We start from the raw sequence: 14806 nt of genomic DNA, 5'->3' as shown, positions 1-14806 counted from the left end.
ACTCTTCTGAAATAAAAAAAAATCACTTACTACATCTTGCCCAGATTCTTCGAGCCCAAGGCACCAACCATGTCAGTCACAGCCTCCACAGAGCAGGCAGTGCAGACATAGCAAGGAGAACCACCAGCATCTCTTCCAAATGTTAAAACCAAGGAAGAGGGGGCCAAAGACACACACATGATGCACCAGCTCCGATGCACCAGCTCCGATGCACCACGATGCACCAGCTCCGATGCACCAGCACCAGCTCCCGCAGGAGACGGGGGAACCGGCTCGACCAATGCTGCTTTACTGCCACCGTCGCTCACAGCACTCAAAGTGAGTCGAATCCGGGGCTGAGTGCGCGTTCTCCCTGCCTGGGGATAAAACAGAGGCCTGAAGCTCTGAAAAAACGGGGAAAAAAAGGAGGAGGTGCTCTGCATCCTGCACAAAGCAGACCCCAAGTATCCGTGCCCTGCACGCTGCCCATTAATTGCCGCGCTCCGGGTTCATGCTGCAGCCAGGAAGAAAAGCAGGAGCGCACACGTTCTCAGAAAGGAGCTCCTACGAAGTTTAAAAGCCACTGCTGGCATCTCTTGTTAGGGCAAGGCTCTGAGAACAGAGCCCAGGTGCTGGGGCCTGGATCTCAGCACCAGGCCGGGCGACTTTTCCATGGCCCATCCCATCAGTGTTGAGAAAAACCTAATGTGTCAACCAGAAAACCCTCCGAAAGGATACTTGGAATCCATATTTTATTACGCCAGTACTGACGGGCCTTTTGATGAAAAGTCGTCTTGCAAGTAACAGGGAATCGCAAGCAGACTATAAAATTGTTCCGCCACATGCACATCACATTTGGGTCTCAGTCCCAGATGAATCGTTCGAAATGCGTATCGCGTCGGGCTGCACTCTCTCTCTCGAGCTAAGAAGCTGCAGACTTTCAAAAAAGCTTGCAAAAAAGATAAGTGCTGAATTATTTTGAGTCTAATTAACAGGTTTATTCAAACCTGCCTGTTTTTATTTGCAATTTCAAAAAACTTTATTTAAAAATTTGGGAGACCAATGATTCTAACAAACAGAATCACAGCGTTGGGGGTGACTTCAAGTAATGTTGCAATGCTCCGGACTCCACTTGCATTTGATTACATGAAGGTCTTCATCCCATCTATATAATTGTGGTAGCTCCATTGGGCGTTATTTTCACGTCACTTCCACACTTGGGTGCATTGTATTTCAGTGATTAGGCCTCTTGTAACACATACTGGTGTGGGCTTCACACTCAGAAAACCTTGGGAAAACTGAACTGCGATTACAGTAAGGTAAATCTCCCATCAAAAACAGCACTAACTGCCAGCACTCAAACAGTAACAACCCTACCAATGAAGAGACAACACTACAAACATTATATAGGCCCTAAAACACCAATACACCTCCTATTGGGGAAAACAGAAGACCGCAGGCTGCTACAGATCCCCAGACAAACTGCATGCTAGCAGAATATCTGCCCACATGCAGAACGCAGACAGACCCTCACCACATACAGAATAAAGAGACCCTGAGGTACAAACAGAAACGTGCAGACACAAACTGGGTTTATCCTGAAAGAACTGTACTCCCTATCAATACCTCCTGTCAAGTTCTGTTAGGGATGACGTTCACAATGCAGAAAAGCTTACTGGGGGGGGGGGGAGATCATCATTCCTTCCTCTCTGGGATTTTGCAGCCTGGAACCCTTTATTCTCGCCGGCAATTGGAAGAGAAATTAGAGGGCTACCCGGTGCCGTAGTTACAGGACTCTCCGGTCTGAAAGGGCATGCCGGCCTTCAGTCATTGATTAAAGCCTTCCCAGGAGCTATTCCTTGGGAAGGTTCATTTAAAAAAATTTATCAGTTAATACTTGAAGAGGAGGGGACCTCATTAGTAATTTTGAAATGCAATGGGTTACTGACTTAGATAAGGACATAACGGAAGAGCAATGGGATCGCATGGTTTGGTGGCCCTTTAAGGGTAACTCAGTATGTAGGACTATTAAAGAAAATGGATATAATATAACATTGGAATCATAGTCCCGTTTGCTTACATAAAATGAAACTCTCTGTGACATGGGATAGGTGCTGGAGGGGTCGTGGCGAGGCAGGATCCTTCATTCACATGTGGGGGACTTGTCCTCGGATAACAATTTACCGGAAAGAGCTCATATCGTGAAGCACTAACGTCTCCCTTCCATTTGACCCAGCCATAATGTTACTAGGGTTTCCTGTTCCAGGCATCACCTCTTCTCGCTCTGGGGGTAACCCCCTTAGTGATTCATCTGCCGGTGTATGCAAGACGAAGCGTTGCTCAGAAATGGAAGTCTGCAGCTATTCCAACTTACACGTTCTGGATACAAACAGTTTGGGAAGGGTTTTTTCAATGGAGATTCACACTTTTTATCTTTGGGATAAATATCACAATGTACCATGAATTTGAATAATTTTGTGTCATCTGCAAATTTGATCACCTCACTTGTTCCCATTTCCAGATCATTTATAAATATATTAAAAAGCACCGGTCCAAGTACAGATCCCTGAGGCACTCCCACTATTCATCTTTCTCCAGTGGGAAAATTTACCATTTATCCTTACTCTGTTTTCTATCTTTTAACAAGGTCCCAATCCACGAAAGGACATCGCCTCCTATCCCATGACTTTTTAATTTCTTAAGAAGTCTTTCATGAGGGACTTTGTCAAACGCCTTCTGGAAATCCAGATACGCTATATCTGCTGGCTCACCTTTATCCACATGTTTATTTAGGTCCTCAAATAAATGTAGCAGATCGATGAGGCAAGACTTCCCTTGGCTAAATCCATGTTGGCTTTGTCCCATTAAACTATGCTTATCTATATGTTCAGTAATTTTGTTCTTTATGATAGTTTCTACCATTTTTCCTGGCACAGACGTCAGACTCACTGGTCTGTAGTTTCCTGGAGCATTGGCAACCCTCCAATCTTCAGGTACCATAGACTTTTTTTTTAATGATAGTTTAAAAGTTACTAAGGTCTACAATTTAATTTAAGTTTTTTCAGCACTCTGGGATGTATACCATCTGGTCCAGGTGATTTGCTACTACGCTTAACCAATAAGCCTTGATGCAACTGCAACATTGCTCTCTGCTTGAATAGCAGGGAGCAAAGAGAAAATGGATTCAGACATCAACCAATGAAGGCCTCAACTTTTATGGTCTGGGGAACTGATAACATGGGGGTAACTTCCGTGAAGAAAACAGTTACTATCCTAACAGAAGGCTGTCTGAATTTTCAAGAAGGCTCATCACTCACTAAAAATGTTTCTTGTAGTACATTTTTTATAGGTTATCAGAAGACTTGTGTAACGCATGTTGGATGAGTTGACACTTGTTAACGAGAGGGGATTGATGCTGCTTACTGGGCAAGCCCAGGAGGCCCACCCCATCAGCTGGCGGAGGTTCCCTGAGGTGGGACTGAGTGGAACTTTGTCTATAGAAGCTTCGTTCTCTGAGGGTTGAGCATTTGGATTCAGGGTCCGGTAGGACGTAGGTAGGTCCCTAGCGTAATCCAAAGATGATAGTCCAGGGAGGTGGCAGATAGCAAGGTCAGTAGACAAGCAAGGCTGGTTCTGAAGCAAGAGGTCAGGTCCAGCCAGCAGACAAGGGAGGTCCAATCTGAGCCGAGGTCAATACCAGGAAGTCAAGCCAAGGGATCAAAGACAGGGACAAGACAGACGGGACAGACAGGAAGGCAGTCAGACAAGGAAGGGGATGAGGAAGGACACAGGCAAGGTGAGTCAAGGCAAAGGAACAAACAAACAAAGTAAAACCACAACGAAGGAGTAGCAACTCGGACTGGGACAACGAAGACGCCAGGAGACCTGTTGCTGAGGCACCTAAAGGGCATCCGAGGCAGGTTTAAGTAGGTAGGGTCCCGTGTTGTCATCAGAGGGCGCCGCAGGACTTTCCCACCGTGGCCCTTTTAAGAACTGACATCCTGACATGCGTACGCCTTAGCAGAAGGCTTGTGAGCGTTGTGGCGGCGGGTGAGGGCCTGGCTGGTGGCGTCTCTGCTGCATGGGGAGTTGGGCAGAGTCTGGGGTGACTGAGATGGCTCACAGGGCTTACCTGTGAACCGCTGATCATAAGAGGTCGCCCTTTGAACTTACATGGGCTCTTTCAAAAATTGCCTCAAAATGTCTACAATAATCTCCCTTAGAGACGAGACACTGGAACGAATGCCGCACTGGGATCCATTTTGGGACAAAGTTTTCCAGTACTTTTTACCCTGCAGATTTTCAAAGTGAAAGGTCCTATGTGTGTTCGCTTTGAATCTTCCCATGGGATGTTTGCCCCTGCTTTGTGTGTGTGTGTGTGTGTGTGTGTGAGAGTGTGTGAGAGTGTGGCTGTGTGTGTGTGTGTGTGTGAGAGAGTGTGTGAGAGAGTGTGTGTGAGAGTGTGTGAGAGAGTGTGTGAGAGAGTGTGTGAGAGAGTGTGTGAGAGAGTGTGTGTGTGTGTGTGAGAGAGTGTGTGTGTATGAGAGTGTGTGTGTGAGTGTGTGAGAGAGTGTGTGTGTGTATATGTGTGTGTGTATGTGTGTGTGTGTGTGAGAGAGTGTGTGTGTGTATATGTGTGTGTGTGTATGTATATGTGTGTGTGTGTGTGAGTGTGTGTGTGTGTGAGTGTGTGAGAGAGTGTGTGTATGTATATGTGTGTGTGTGTGTGTGTGTGTCGGGGGGGGGGGGGAGGTCTTTTTCCTGAAAAATAAACACATGTCCATCTGATAATGCGATCTATGAGGGCGCGTCTCGTTCCCCGACCTAAACACGCCCCCGGGAGCGCCTCCTGAGCGTTTTCCCACAGTGCATGCACCATTAGCCGTACTGAGGCAGGGCACGGTATTTATTTAAAAGCATCCATAGAACACTTCCAGGGCTGGAGAAGTGCCCGTAACGTGAACAAATGTGCATGACGGCACCACACATTGACGACATGAAGCTCCCATTTACAAGTCAAAGACTTTGAAGATCGTCCTCCTACTCTCCCAGGAAAAACTCAGTAAATGGATGCATGCAATGCAAAGCCTCAATCTCACGCCCCCTTCTTGCTGATCAAATGAAATCAAATACAACCTCGTCCTGTAAAATGAGCACCATGAAGGCATCCAAAGGAAAATACAAGTCCCACTCTAAATAGGCTTTTTTTAAATTAAGGATTTACAGTCTTATGAACTTTCGGACTCTAGGAAAACCTGGTGTTAAAGATAGTTGTCAGTTTCCCAGTCCTGTTCCAGACACACTAATAGCAGTGTAGGTGCCGTAGCTATAACTCATGAGAGCAGTCTGTTGTATGTCTCCCCATCCTAAACCACGATATTGTGAATATCGGATAAGCTGCATCTTTCTTGGCTACATGTGACCAGAGTGGCTGTGGCCCCTGAGCCTTGTACATTTCACAGTGGCGATGCATCAGACCCAAAAGGCACTGTGACTCCAGGGTCCATTCGTCACCCAGCCTGAGGCCACCGAAAACTCACTGCCTGAAAGAGGCCGAATGGTTTCAAAAGTCAAGAAACGGATTCTTGGAGAGCAGGCAGAATGGCTCCCCCTTAGCTGGCCAAGAGGACGCTGCTGTCATCTGTACAGTTGGGTGGAACAGGAGCCAGAAGAAAAAAAAAAAAAGTCTGTTGGGGGGGGGGGGGGGGTGTTTGAAAAATCCCTGGCTTCTCTCTTTTCTAACATTTATTCAAGGAAAAAAAAATCCCCATCCAGATCAGCAGCACCAGAGCCTAGAAAATCTCTGCTCCTGACCGTACCGGCAATCCCTCTGCACCAGGAGCTGTTCCCCCCCCCCCTTCACCCCAGCCACTGTTGTATCCCGCACGTCACGTCCTGCAGCGCTATCGCCTTTCCAGTCATTCCCCAGTCTGCGCTTATGCATACGTGTCCTTCCCATCTGCAGTTAAGTTCCAGCTGTCCCTTTTGCGTTTTATTCTGCTTATTACTCACTTTGTCTCCAGTCTGTCTTCATATTTCCTGCCTGTGCATATTTCAGCTTTATTAAAGCGAGTGTCCGATTCTGAAACGCACCCGATTATTGTCTCGTACAGAAAGAGGCTGAGACCCCTGCGCTGGCACATGGCAATTCGAACACACTCCCTGCCCAGGCTGGGACGCACGGCGCAAGCAACGCTCCCGGCCTGGCAGACGCAACCTTATATTCCAGGGGGGGCCGGAAGTTTCATGAACCTAAAAGGAACTCTGCACTAAAAAGGCAAGAATTGTACTTAACTGGCAGGACTCTGGATTCTCTGAAGCCGGTGCACTTTACCTTTCAGAATGGGGCAGCACTTCCAGACGGTGATAGGCCCCGCAGCGCCATACTGGCCCAGGCTGAGCTCCATGAGGAAGAGCGGGAGTCCCGTGAAGATCAGCATGATGGAATAGGGAATCAGGAAGGCTCCTGAGGGGGAGAGAGACAGAGACTCGGAGTCAGGCACCTGCAAGGTATTAACAAAGCCCCCTAATCTGCTGCCTCGTCCCCCACCTGCAGCTCACCCAGGTTCAGGTAATAGCGCACAGACTGTGACCAGAAGGCCATCTCTCTCTCGCACACTCAGCCGAGATATTTATAGGAAGCGTGCTTTGCAAGCAAACCTGCAGTTTAAGCACCAGACATGTAGATTTCGGCTGCTGTTTGGATGAAAGGTACCTTATTTCTATAATTATTTGAGGAGAGACTGCACTCTCTGTTTTTGTATTTAACTGTTTTCACTCCTGCTGACTTCATTATGCCAGCAACCTGTATTTATTTCTCACACCTGCACTGAACCGGCTGCTTATATCCAGTGGTCCCCGCAGATGCTGGGAACATCATCAGATGCTTCTCTCTCAGACTCCTGTGCGAGCGCATCTCGTGCGACAGCGGTGGATAAAGAACGAAGCACAATCCATCCAGTGACATGGTGGTTGTGCAGCGTGCATCGCATGGAAAGGATCCTAGAAGCCCTGCACAGATCTCAGAAATGTAAAAACCGGAAGGAGAAGCAGAGGTGTACGGTTTGGGAAGGTAGGGGTGGGTGAACATGGACTCCCTGCCAGCTGCACGAGCAAAGCAGCAGGAGGCAGAGAGATTTCAGGCTGGAAAAGGCCGGGTGCTCCCATGATCCCGAAAGGGCCTCAGCAAGTCAACCGTGCTGCTCCTCTAACGCATCTTGATCCAAGGGTAACATTGCAGGCCAGATTTAACGTTCAGGGAAAACAGGCACAAAAGGCCAGCGATCGCTGCGCGTGCAGGATTCGAGAACAAAATTTTAAAAGCGATTAATGTGGCTAAAAAGCAGTTCACTCACAAAAATCAGTTGTCTGATGATCGCCCTTCCCTCAATGCGGCTAAAAAAAGTGTTCACCGCACCGAGAGGAGGCGTTGCTGGGGACAGAAAAGTGCACGCATAGACGGCGGTTTCAAACCTTTGCATCTACCTGCAGAGGCCGCAGGTGCAGTCGAGAGCACGCGAGTTGTGCCCCAAGGTGCGCGTTTACATTCATTTCCAGAACTGGAGCAGAGCCTTGGGGTAAAACAAAAATCCCATGCACTCTTTGTGCCGGTGCAGACAGCTCGGAAAACTGCCGCCCTCCATGACCACTCACGTTTCTCCCAAGGCTTTCTTTCTTTTTTTTTTTTTTTTTTGCAGCTAAAAAAGATTTCTCAGAAAAACTCAAGGCATTCGTGGGAGAAAAAGTGCCCAGAGCAAGGCTTGCTTTTGGTCACCCCCTTCTCTTTCAGACTTGTATGCTTGCAGTTTATTAAAACTTATTATCCACTTCATCAGACCACAAAGATTCAAAGCTAATTATAATATTAAACAAAACATGCATAAGTTAAAACCATGCAGGACAAACAAAGAGAACCTGCAAAAACCGCTTGGTATCAGGACTCCGAGATTGTCCAAGCAAAACCTTAAGCGGACACCTGGCGAACAAGGTGGTCTTTAAAGCTTTTCTGAAAGCGTTCTGGCATTCGATAGACCTGGTGTAATCCGGAAGAGAACTCCAGAAACGCTCTGTCCCTGGTCATTTCCAAACGGGCTACTTTAGTAGACGGTTCCCCCAACATACATTTATTCTCCGATCTGAGAGAAACTAGTCAATGATGCCGCTAAAGAATACGATGGCCCAGCCAGGTGTTTAGAATTGTGACTGCTGCTCCGTGTAGGTTACTCCCAGACCGTACAGTTACCCCAGTTCTGTATTTCCGTCCTATGTCATTTTGAATTTCGTCACTCTTTCTGTCTTCAGCACCAGGCATCGACTGCTCTCTCTTTCCTGACCTTGTTCCTGAGTCTAGCCCCTGGAGCTTCACATTGGCTTTCTTTCCATTGGAAAAGGTTGGTTTCTTGTACATTTTAATATCTTTCATGTATTTTAAAGTCTGCGCCATATCCCACTGTCATAAGTCCTTCCTTCTCCTCTCATATGGATTCTGGTACGGACCCTGCACCATTCTGGTCGCCCTTCTCTGCACCACTTCTAACCTCTCTTTCTCTCCTTTTTGAGATACGGACTCCAGAGCAAAACACAGTACTGCACGTGAGGTTACAAGGGCATCATCATCTCCTTTCTCCTGCATTGTACGGCTCTCTCTGTGAAGACCAGTGTTGCTCTGGCCCTAATCACAGCCTTCCCGCACTGCTTTGCTAACTTCAGATCATCAGACAATATCACTACAAGGTCTCTCTCTCTCGATTGATGCACATCAGTCCCTCACCGCCATCACATACTGCTCCTTTGGATTTCCGCATCCCAAATGCATGAGTCTGCACTTTTTGGCAAGTTATGGCCAAACATTCAACTACTTCTCAAGCTTTCTTAGATCATTACTCATTGTACCTACTCCTTTAGGGATGTTCACTCTGTTGCAGATCTTAGTGTCGTCTGTAAAAAGGCAAAAAACGTTTCCTTCTGTCCTCTCTGCACCATCAAAGATATTGATGAGAACGACCCCTGGGACACTCCAGTAATCGCCTTTCTTGCCTCCGAGTGAACCCCATTTACCAGCTCCCCAATCACTCAACAGCTCTACAGGGATGTTTTCCAGCTGGAACCACCAGTTCAATATCATCTGCATGGATAAATCTAAGAACTTACACTTCCTAATGTTTACTTACATTGATGAATCGCTTCTATGAAACTGCCCGATACAGAACAGCAAAAATCAAACACTATGAGGTCGATTTTAAAAGCATTGCCCACACAAAAATACTCTCGTAAGCACGTATGTGGACTGCGCATGAACAATGTGGATTTTAAAAGCCGCAATCTAACGCCCGGACACACCCATGCGTGCCAAAAGTGAGGAGACGGGGAAGGTGGCAGGGCAAAGTCAACAACTTATGCCCAGAACTCCGTATTCTAAAACCGGAGGCCACAGCCCGCGTCCGCAGGTTAGCGGAGTAGGTTTACTGCTGCTCCTGAGGAGGAGCAAGTCTGCAGATCTCGCGTTTTAGGGCTCACAGGACAGGGTGAGGGGGTCTCCAATATCTTGATATTGACTGGGCAGACTGGGTAAAGGGAATGTCCCTCAAGGGAGCATATTTTAAATCTGCTTGCATACGGTAAAGTCCTATGGAAGATAGGTGAAGTAGGTTTGCTCGAGTATTCTCTTAAAATTAGGAGCCTACTTAGGCATGGTAGGTGTATTTTAAATCCTGGGCATGCAAACGCGTGCATGATTTATAATTCCAGCGTATCGATATGTGCGTGTATGGGCGCATGCGCACTCGTTTTAACATTGGCCTGTATATGAACAGTTAAAATCTGACAAAAGAACATTCATATTATTAATATAACACCCTCCTATCCCTTAAAGTCATGCATAAAGCATCTCTCACCTCCATGCCCATCCTCCATCTGAAAAGCAGCACAGATCATCTCTCCGAAGCAAACATACTCGTCTATACTGCGCAGTTCTCTTGAAAGTTTATTCCAAATTCCAGGGGCAAAGTCCTCCCTCTAGTCCTCTAATGAGCTTCCCTCACCTCCTGTGATGAGGGTAACTCACCAGAGGGAGCACAGACAGATGAACGCAAGCACAAATACTCTGGCCCAAGACCATCTAATGCTTTAAATGTTGACACAATGATATTAACCTGCACCCAATATTTAACTGGCAGCCAGCGTAATCGAGATACCCGGGAGCTCACCTAGGGCAAGATCTCAGCTATTGTATTCTGAGCTAATTGCAACCTTTTTCTAGATACCTGGGGGAGCCCCCGTACATGCAGCATTGCAATAGTCTAACTGGGATGCAATCAATGCATGAATAATCCTAGCCAAACTCTTCGCAGCTGATGAATCAGATGAAGAAGCCCTTTAATTATAGCAGTCACATGGGTCAGAATCCAGCCAAAAACCCGGGTTCTGTACAGCTTTAGAAAACACAGGTTGTTGACCTTTTATCAGCACCTGAAAATCATCTGGCAAGGCTTTCGGCCCTATCCAAAGAGCTGTAGGTTTCCCCCACATTCAAATTCAGTTTGTTACCCTGCGTCGAGACCCCTATTCAGCTCTTCCAGCCGCTTTTGGGTAATGGGACAGAAGAGCTGGATATCAACAGCAAAAATATGAATTCCTAAACACACCGATCTCAAAGCTTTATAAAGATTAAAGAAATAAGAAGACAGGGCAGAGCCCGGAGGGACTTCACATTCCAATGCCCAAGGCAAGGACAAGACCTGTCCCAAGATCACCTGCTGGGAACGGCTGCAAAGGAACGACTTAGACCAATGCCAAACCCTCCCAGCCATCCCTACCGCTCTCCTTTGTGAGCACAGCCGCTCACGATTTCCTGAATCAAACAGCACTTTTAAGTCTGGGAAATTCAGCACCACGTTATGAGCCTGATCCATTTCTTTCTAAATACGATCCAACGAAGCAGTCAGAATTGTTTCTGCACTTGCAATCTTTTGGAATCCAACACCAAAAACGGATCCAGAAAAATCGAACTGCAAAACTACCACTTTTTCTAACATCCTGCCCAAAAAGGGTCTAAAATTATCTCTAACTTGGCATCCAAAGAAGGTTTCTTAAAAAATGGCTTAATAACCGCTAACGTTCTTGGGCTGCAGGACTCGGACTCTGCCCCCGTGCCATCTTCATAACCTGACCCAGCCACTGCAGGGCGGCTCACTGAAGGGGTGAGGCAAAGGGGGCCAGCCCTTGGTTCGTCTCGTAGGGAGGAGATGAGGAAGACAGTTAAGTTTTGATGTTCTATGAATGTTCGTTAACTGGAAAAAGCGATGCAGCAATGCTTGGTCTCAGTAAGGGTAGCAGACACAGGCAGTGAGTGCCATACTGAGCTAACAGGCACTCACAGGCCCGGCCTCCTGCAGGAAAGTCAGCAGGTGGCATGAGCAATGAGTCCATGCTCAATCTCGCCCTCACCACTGCTGCTGCGGCCGACTGAAGACCATCCGACACCGCTTCCACTTTCCATGCTGGGATGCAGGCTGCAGAGGAGGGAGGGCTCATGGGAGAACATGCTGGATGAGGTCGAAGAGTTGGCCAATACCATTGGTATACACATTTGTCCAAGTCTTCTGCTTCAGTGACAAAATGTGCCTTTTATTATGGATGTTGATGTGCCGAATTCAAATATAACAGTTAAACCAGCTGTTTGGCTACTGTTTCCATGACATTTAAGTTTTTACATTTTACATCTACGTCTATTATGTAGATGGTGCGTAGATAGTAGAGTTTTAATCAGAAATTGTAAACTTGGGGCTTTTCGTGTATTTCTGCTTGCATAATATTTCACCTGCCCTGTTTATGCAATACCTTAAAAATTACATTAGCAAAGGGTTTATAGAAAGAAACATTTATTATGAAACAAAAGGCCCAAAACTATTATGTAAGGTGTATATGTACACTACACAGTTTAATCCTTATTCAGGGGCTGCTCGGCTCTTCTTGACTTGCCTCTTGTATCCATTAAAGAGAACATCTCTTGTCACCGTCCAGCAATAATCTGCAAGCATTGAGGGGCCCCAATGTCCTGGTGAAATCGCTCGCCATGCTCATCGCTCACTGCTCTGCAGTTTGATGGAAATAAATCTGGATGAGAGTGCAAAGAATGGATCTTTAGTGACGCTGCAGCCAAGGCTTTTGTATGGCTTGAAGGGGTTTTCCACCAACTCCCTGTAGTTGTCTGCCTTGCTGTTTCCAAGAAAATGTGTTACCACTAACTGGAAGGCTTTCTGTGCAGTCTCTTCCCTGCCACGCGATGCACGGTTAAATCATCATCTTGGAGAAGTTCACAAATCTGAGGGCCAACTACACCTTCCTTTTGTGATGCAAAAGTCACTTCACCACAAACATAGCAGAATTTATCTGCATTGTTCATACAAGTACGAGGCATCTCTGATCCTGTTCAGACAGAAAGCAAAAATCAAGCACTGACGATTTCTAGAGCCCATTTAGGTCAGTTTGTTCAGCAGAGAGATGCAAACTGAGCTCTGATTGCATTATCCATGACTTCTAGGAATAACATAATGCAATTCGTATCATGTATGACAGGTTCTTATGGCCTGGTTTTGGCCTCTGTTGGAAACAGGATGCTGGGCTTGATGGACCCTTGGTCTGACCCAGTATGGCATTTTATTATGTTCTTATGTTCTTACGAGCTTATTATTATTTTTGTATATAGTCATTTTTATTGAGAGATTAAACAGACACAAAGCTAAATTAACAATCCAATACCAAATATATTTTACAGAGCATAGCGTCAACATCTTATACAAGAAACAGATTCCTTCTTCTTGTGTTCTGTTCATTAGATCCCCCACCCCACCCCACATTCCCACACCATTCACCCCAGTGCCGAGTTAGTCCCCGTATTAATCACTGGCTGCATGACATCTTGTAGATACTTTTCCCCACAGCTGAAAATAACCCTTCAGCTTCAGTAAAACCTTAGGATTTGAGCTTTCTCTGCTCTGCCGTCTTTCAACAGCTTCACGTCTTAACATTGCCGGGATCCACTCTTGGATTATGGGCACATTTTCATCCTTCCAGTGATGAAGGATTAATCTTTTTGCCAATATTAAAGATAAAGGAACAAATCGCTGCTCCACCCCCGCATTTCTATCCAACAAATGAAGATACTGTAGTTTGTCATTCCAGTCTATGCAGATTTCAAGTAGGCTCTCTACAGCTGTCACAGTCTGATTCCTAAAAGGTTGCAATTTATGGCCTTGTGTAAATAGATCTTGAAGCCATATTGTGAGGGTTGATAGCGAGGACCCGTAACCCCCGATGCAGGTGGCAGAGGCTGCCGAAACATGGGCTCATGTTGGGTGATATAATTATGGAGAGTCGAAAGGCGGAGAGACCCCGGGATCGGAATTTAGTGTGTAAAAGTAGATTTTCTAATTGAAGACAACGAGTGCTTTCATAGGAATACAAATGCAAGACTGATATTAGGAAAAGAGAATGAGAGGTTAGGACCGGCAAGTGAACGAGAACGCAGTGCTTGTAACCGACACAACTTGAGGCCCATTGCGTGGCGAGAGGCGCTGGATGTACACCAGATAAGCACGATACGATTTTCTGATGCCTTGTCCACAAAAAAGTAGACATTTCATTTATTTGAAGAACATACTTTTACTGAGGAAGAAGTAGTGTCTTTCCATATTTGAATTAATGAGATTTTGATGGGGAAGAGTCTGCTGGTAATTTTTCATAATTTGTGAATATATGACAGAGAGAGCCAGAAGGGCGTTTACACTTTAAACAAAGATCTGATTTTCAAAGTTGCATTTTAACTGCCTTCATTCTGGTAATATGAATAAGATATAGTATTTTATACGGACTCTCTCTAAGATTAGCTGGTAAGAGACGTCTATAAACTGCAGCAAATGTGGCAATAATAACACTATCTTATAATAATAATATCACTACCTTATAATAATATCACTATCTTATAATATTATAATAATATCACTACCTAATAATAATAATATCACTATCGTATAATATAATAATAATATCACTCTTTTATAATAATATCACTATCGTATAATATAATAATAATATCACTATCTTATAATAATATCACTATCGTATAATATAATAATATCACTTTTATAATAATATTATAATATCACTATCGTATAATATAATAATAATATCACTGTCTTATAATAATATAATAATAATATCACTATCGTATAATGCATGACCAAAATCAGCTAAGACAAAAACGATGTAGTAATCTGTTGTCTAAGGGACATCATCCAAACTTTCACTAAAAAGCTTTCCTCATCATCTGAAAATGTAATTTGATCTAAGGCAGTAGTGTCGGACCTGCAGATAGGCAGATTCATGGTTTCCAGGGAGTTCCAGTCTGCCTGTGATTGCTGGAAGGCGTGCAGACTCCCCGACTCCCGCTGTCTGCTCTTTATTTATTTAAATACCGGCATTCCTGGGGGACCTCATCTTTGCCGCGAGTGGGACGTGCTCTGCTCACGGCTCGCCAGGGTCTCCTCCATCTGCACAGAAAATGGCAAAGATGAAGGAGACCCCAGCTGCACGGGAGGGGGCATGTCCTTTATTGTTTTGATGGCAGGGGAGGCAGCTGTTAGAGGAGTTTGGGGGGGGGGGCAGTTTTTGCCGCCTGAAGCGGCCGCCTCACCCTGCCACATTATAGGACCGCCCCTGAGAAGAGCGCCTTCCAGTGCTAAAGACAGTTTCATCTGATGTGATTAACAAATGAACAAACCGGTTAATTCAGTTAGCACGTATGGCAGCTAAAGTCTTGATATCCTGG

General features: G+C 45.7%; 1 protein-coding gene across 10 annotated transcripts in view; it reads right to left on the bottom strand.

Annotated features, from left to right (window-relative positions):
• LOC115091758 (sodium-dependent proline transporter-like) overlaps positions 1-14806 on the bottom strand; it is a 163980-nt gene that overhangs the window by 50223 nt on the left and 98951 nt on the right. For 9 of the 10 annotated variants that reach the window (XR_003856811.1, XM_029601945.1, XM_029601944.1 and 6 more), the window contains one exon: positions 6314-6445. The exons of the other annotated variant lie outside the window; for it this stretch is intronic. Coding sequence is in view for 8 of the 9 variants with exons in the window: in XM_029601939.1 (XP_029457799.1) it covers positions 6314-6445 (132 nt within the window). In the remaining variant the exon portion in view is untranslated. The remainder of the gene's footprint in view (positions 1-6313; positions 6446-14806) is intronic. 10 annotated transcript variants of the gene reach the window in all.

This window comes from Rhinatrema bivittatum, chromosome 5, assembly GCF_901001135.1.
Source record: "Rhinatrema bivittatum chromosome 5, aRhiBiv1.1, whole genome shotgun sequence".
Lineage (NCBI taxonomy): Eukaryota > Metazoa > Chordata > Amphibia > Gymnophiona > Rhinatrematidae > Rhinatrema > Rhinatrema bivittatum.
This window is presented reverse-complemented; position numbering and strand designations above follow the sequence as displayed.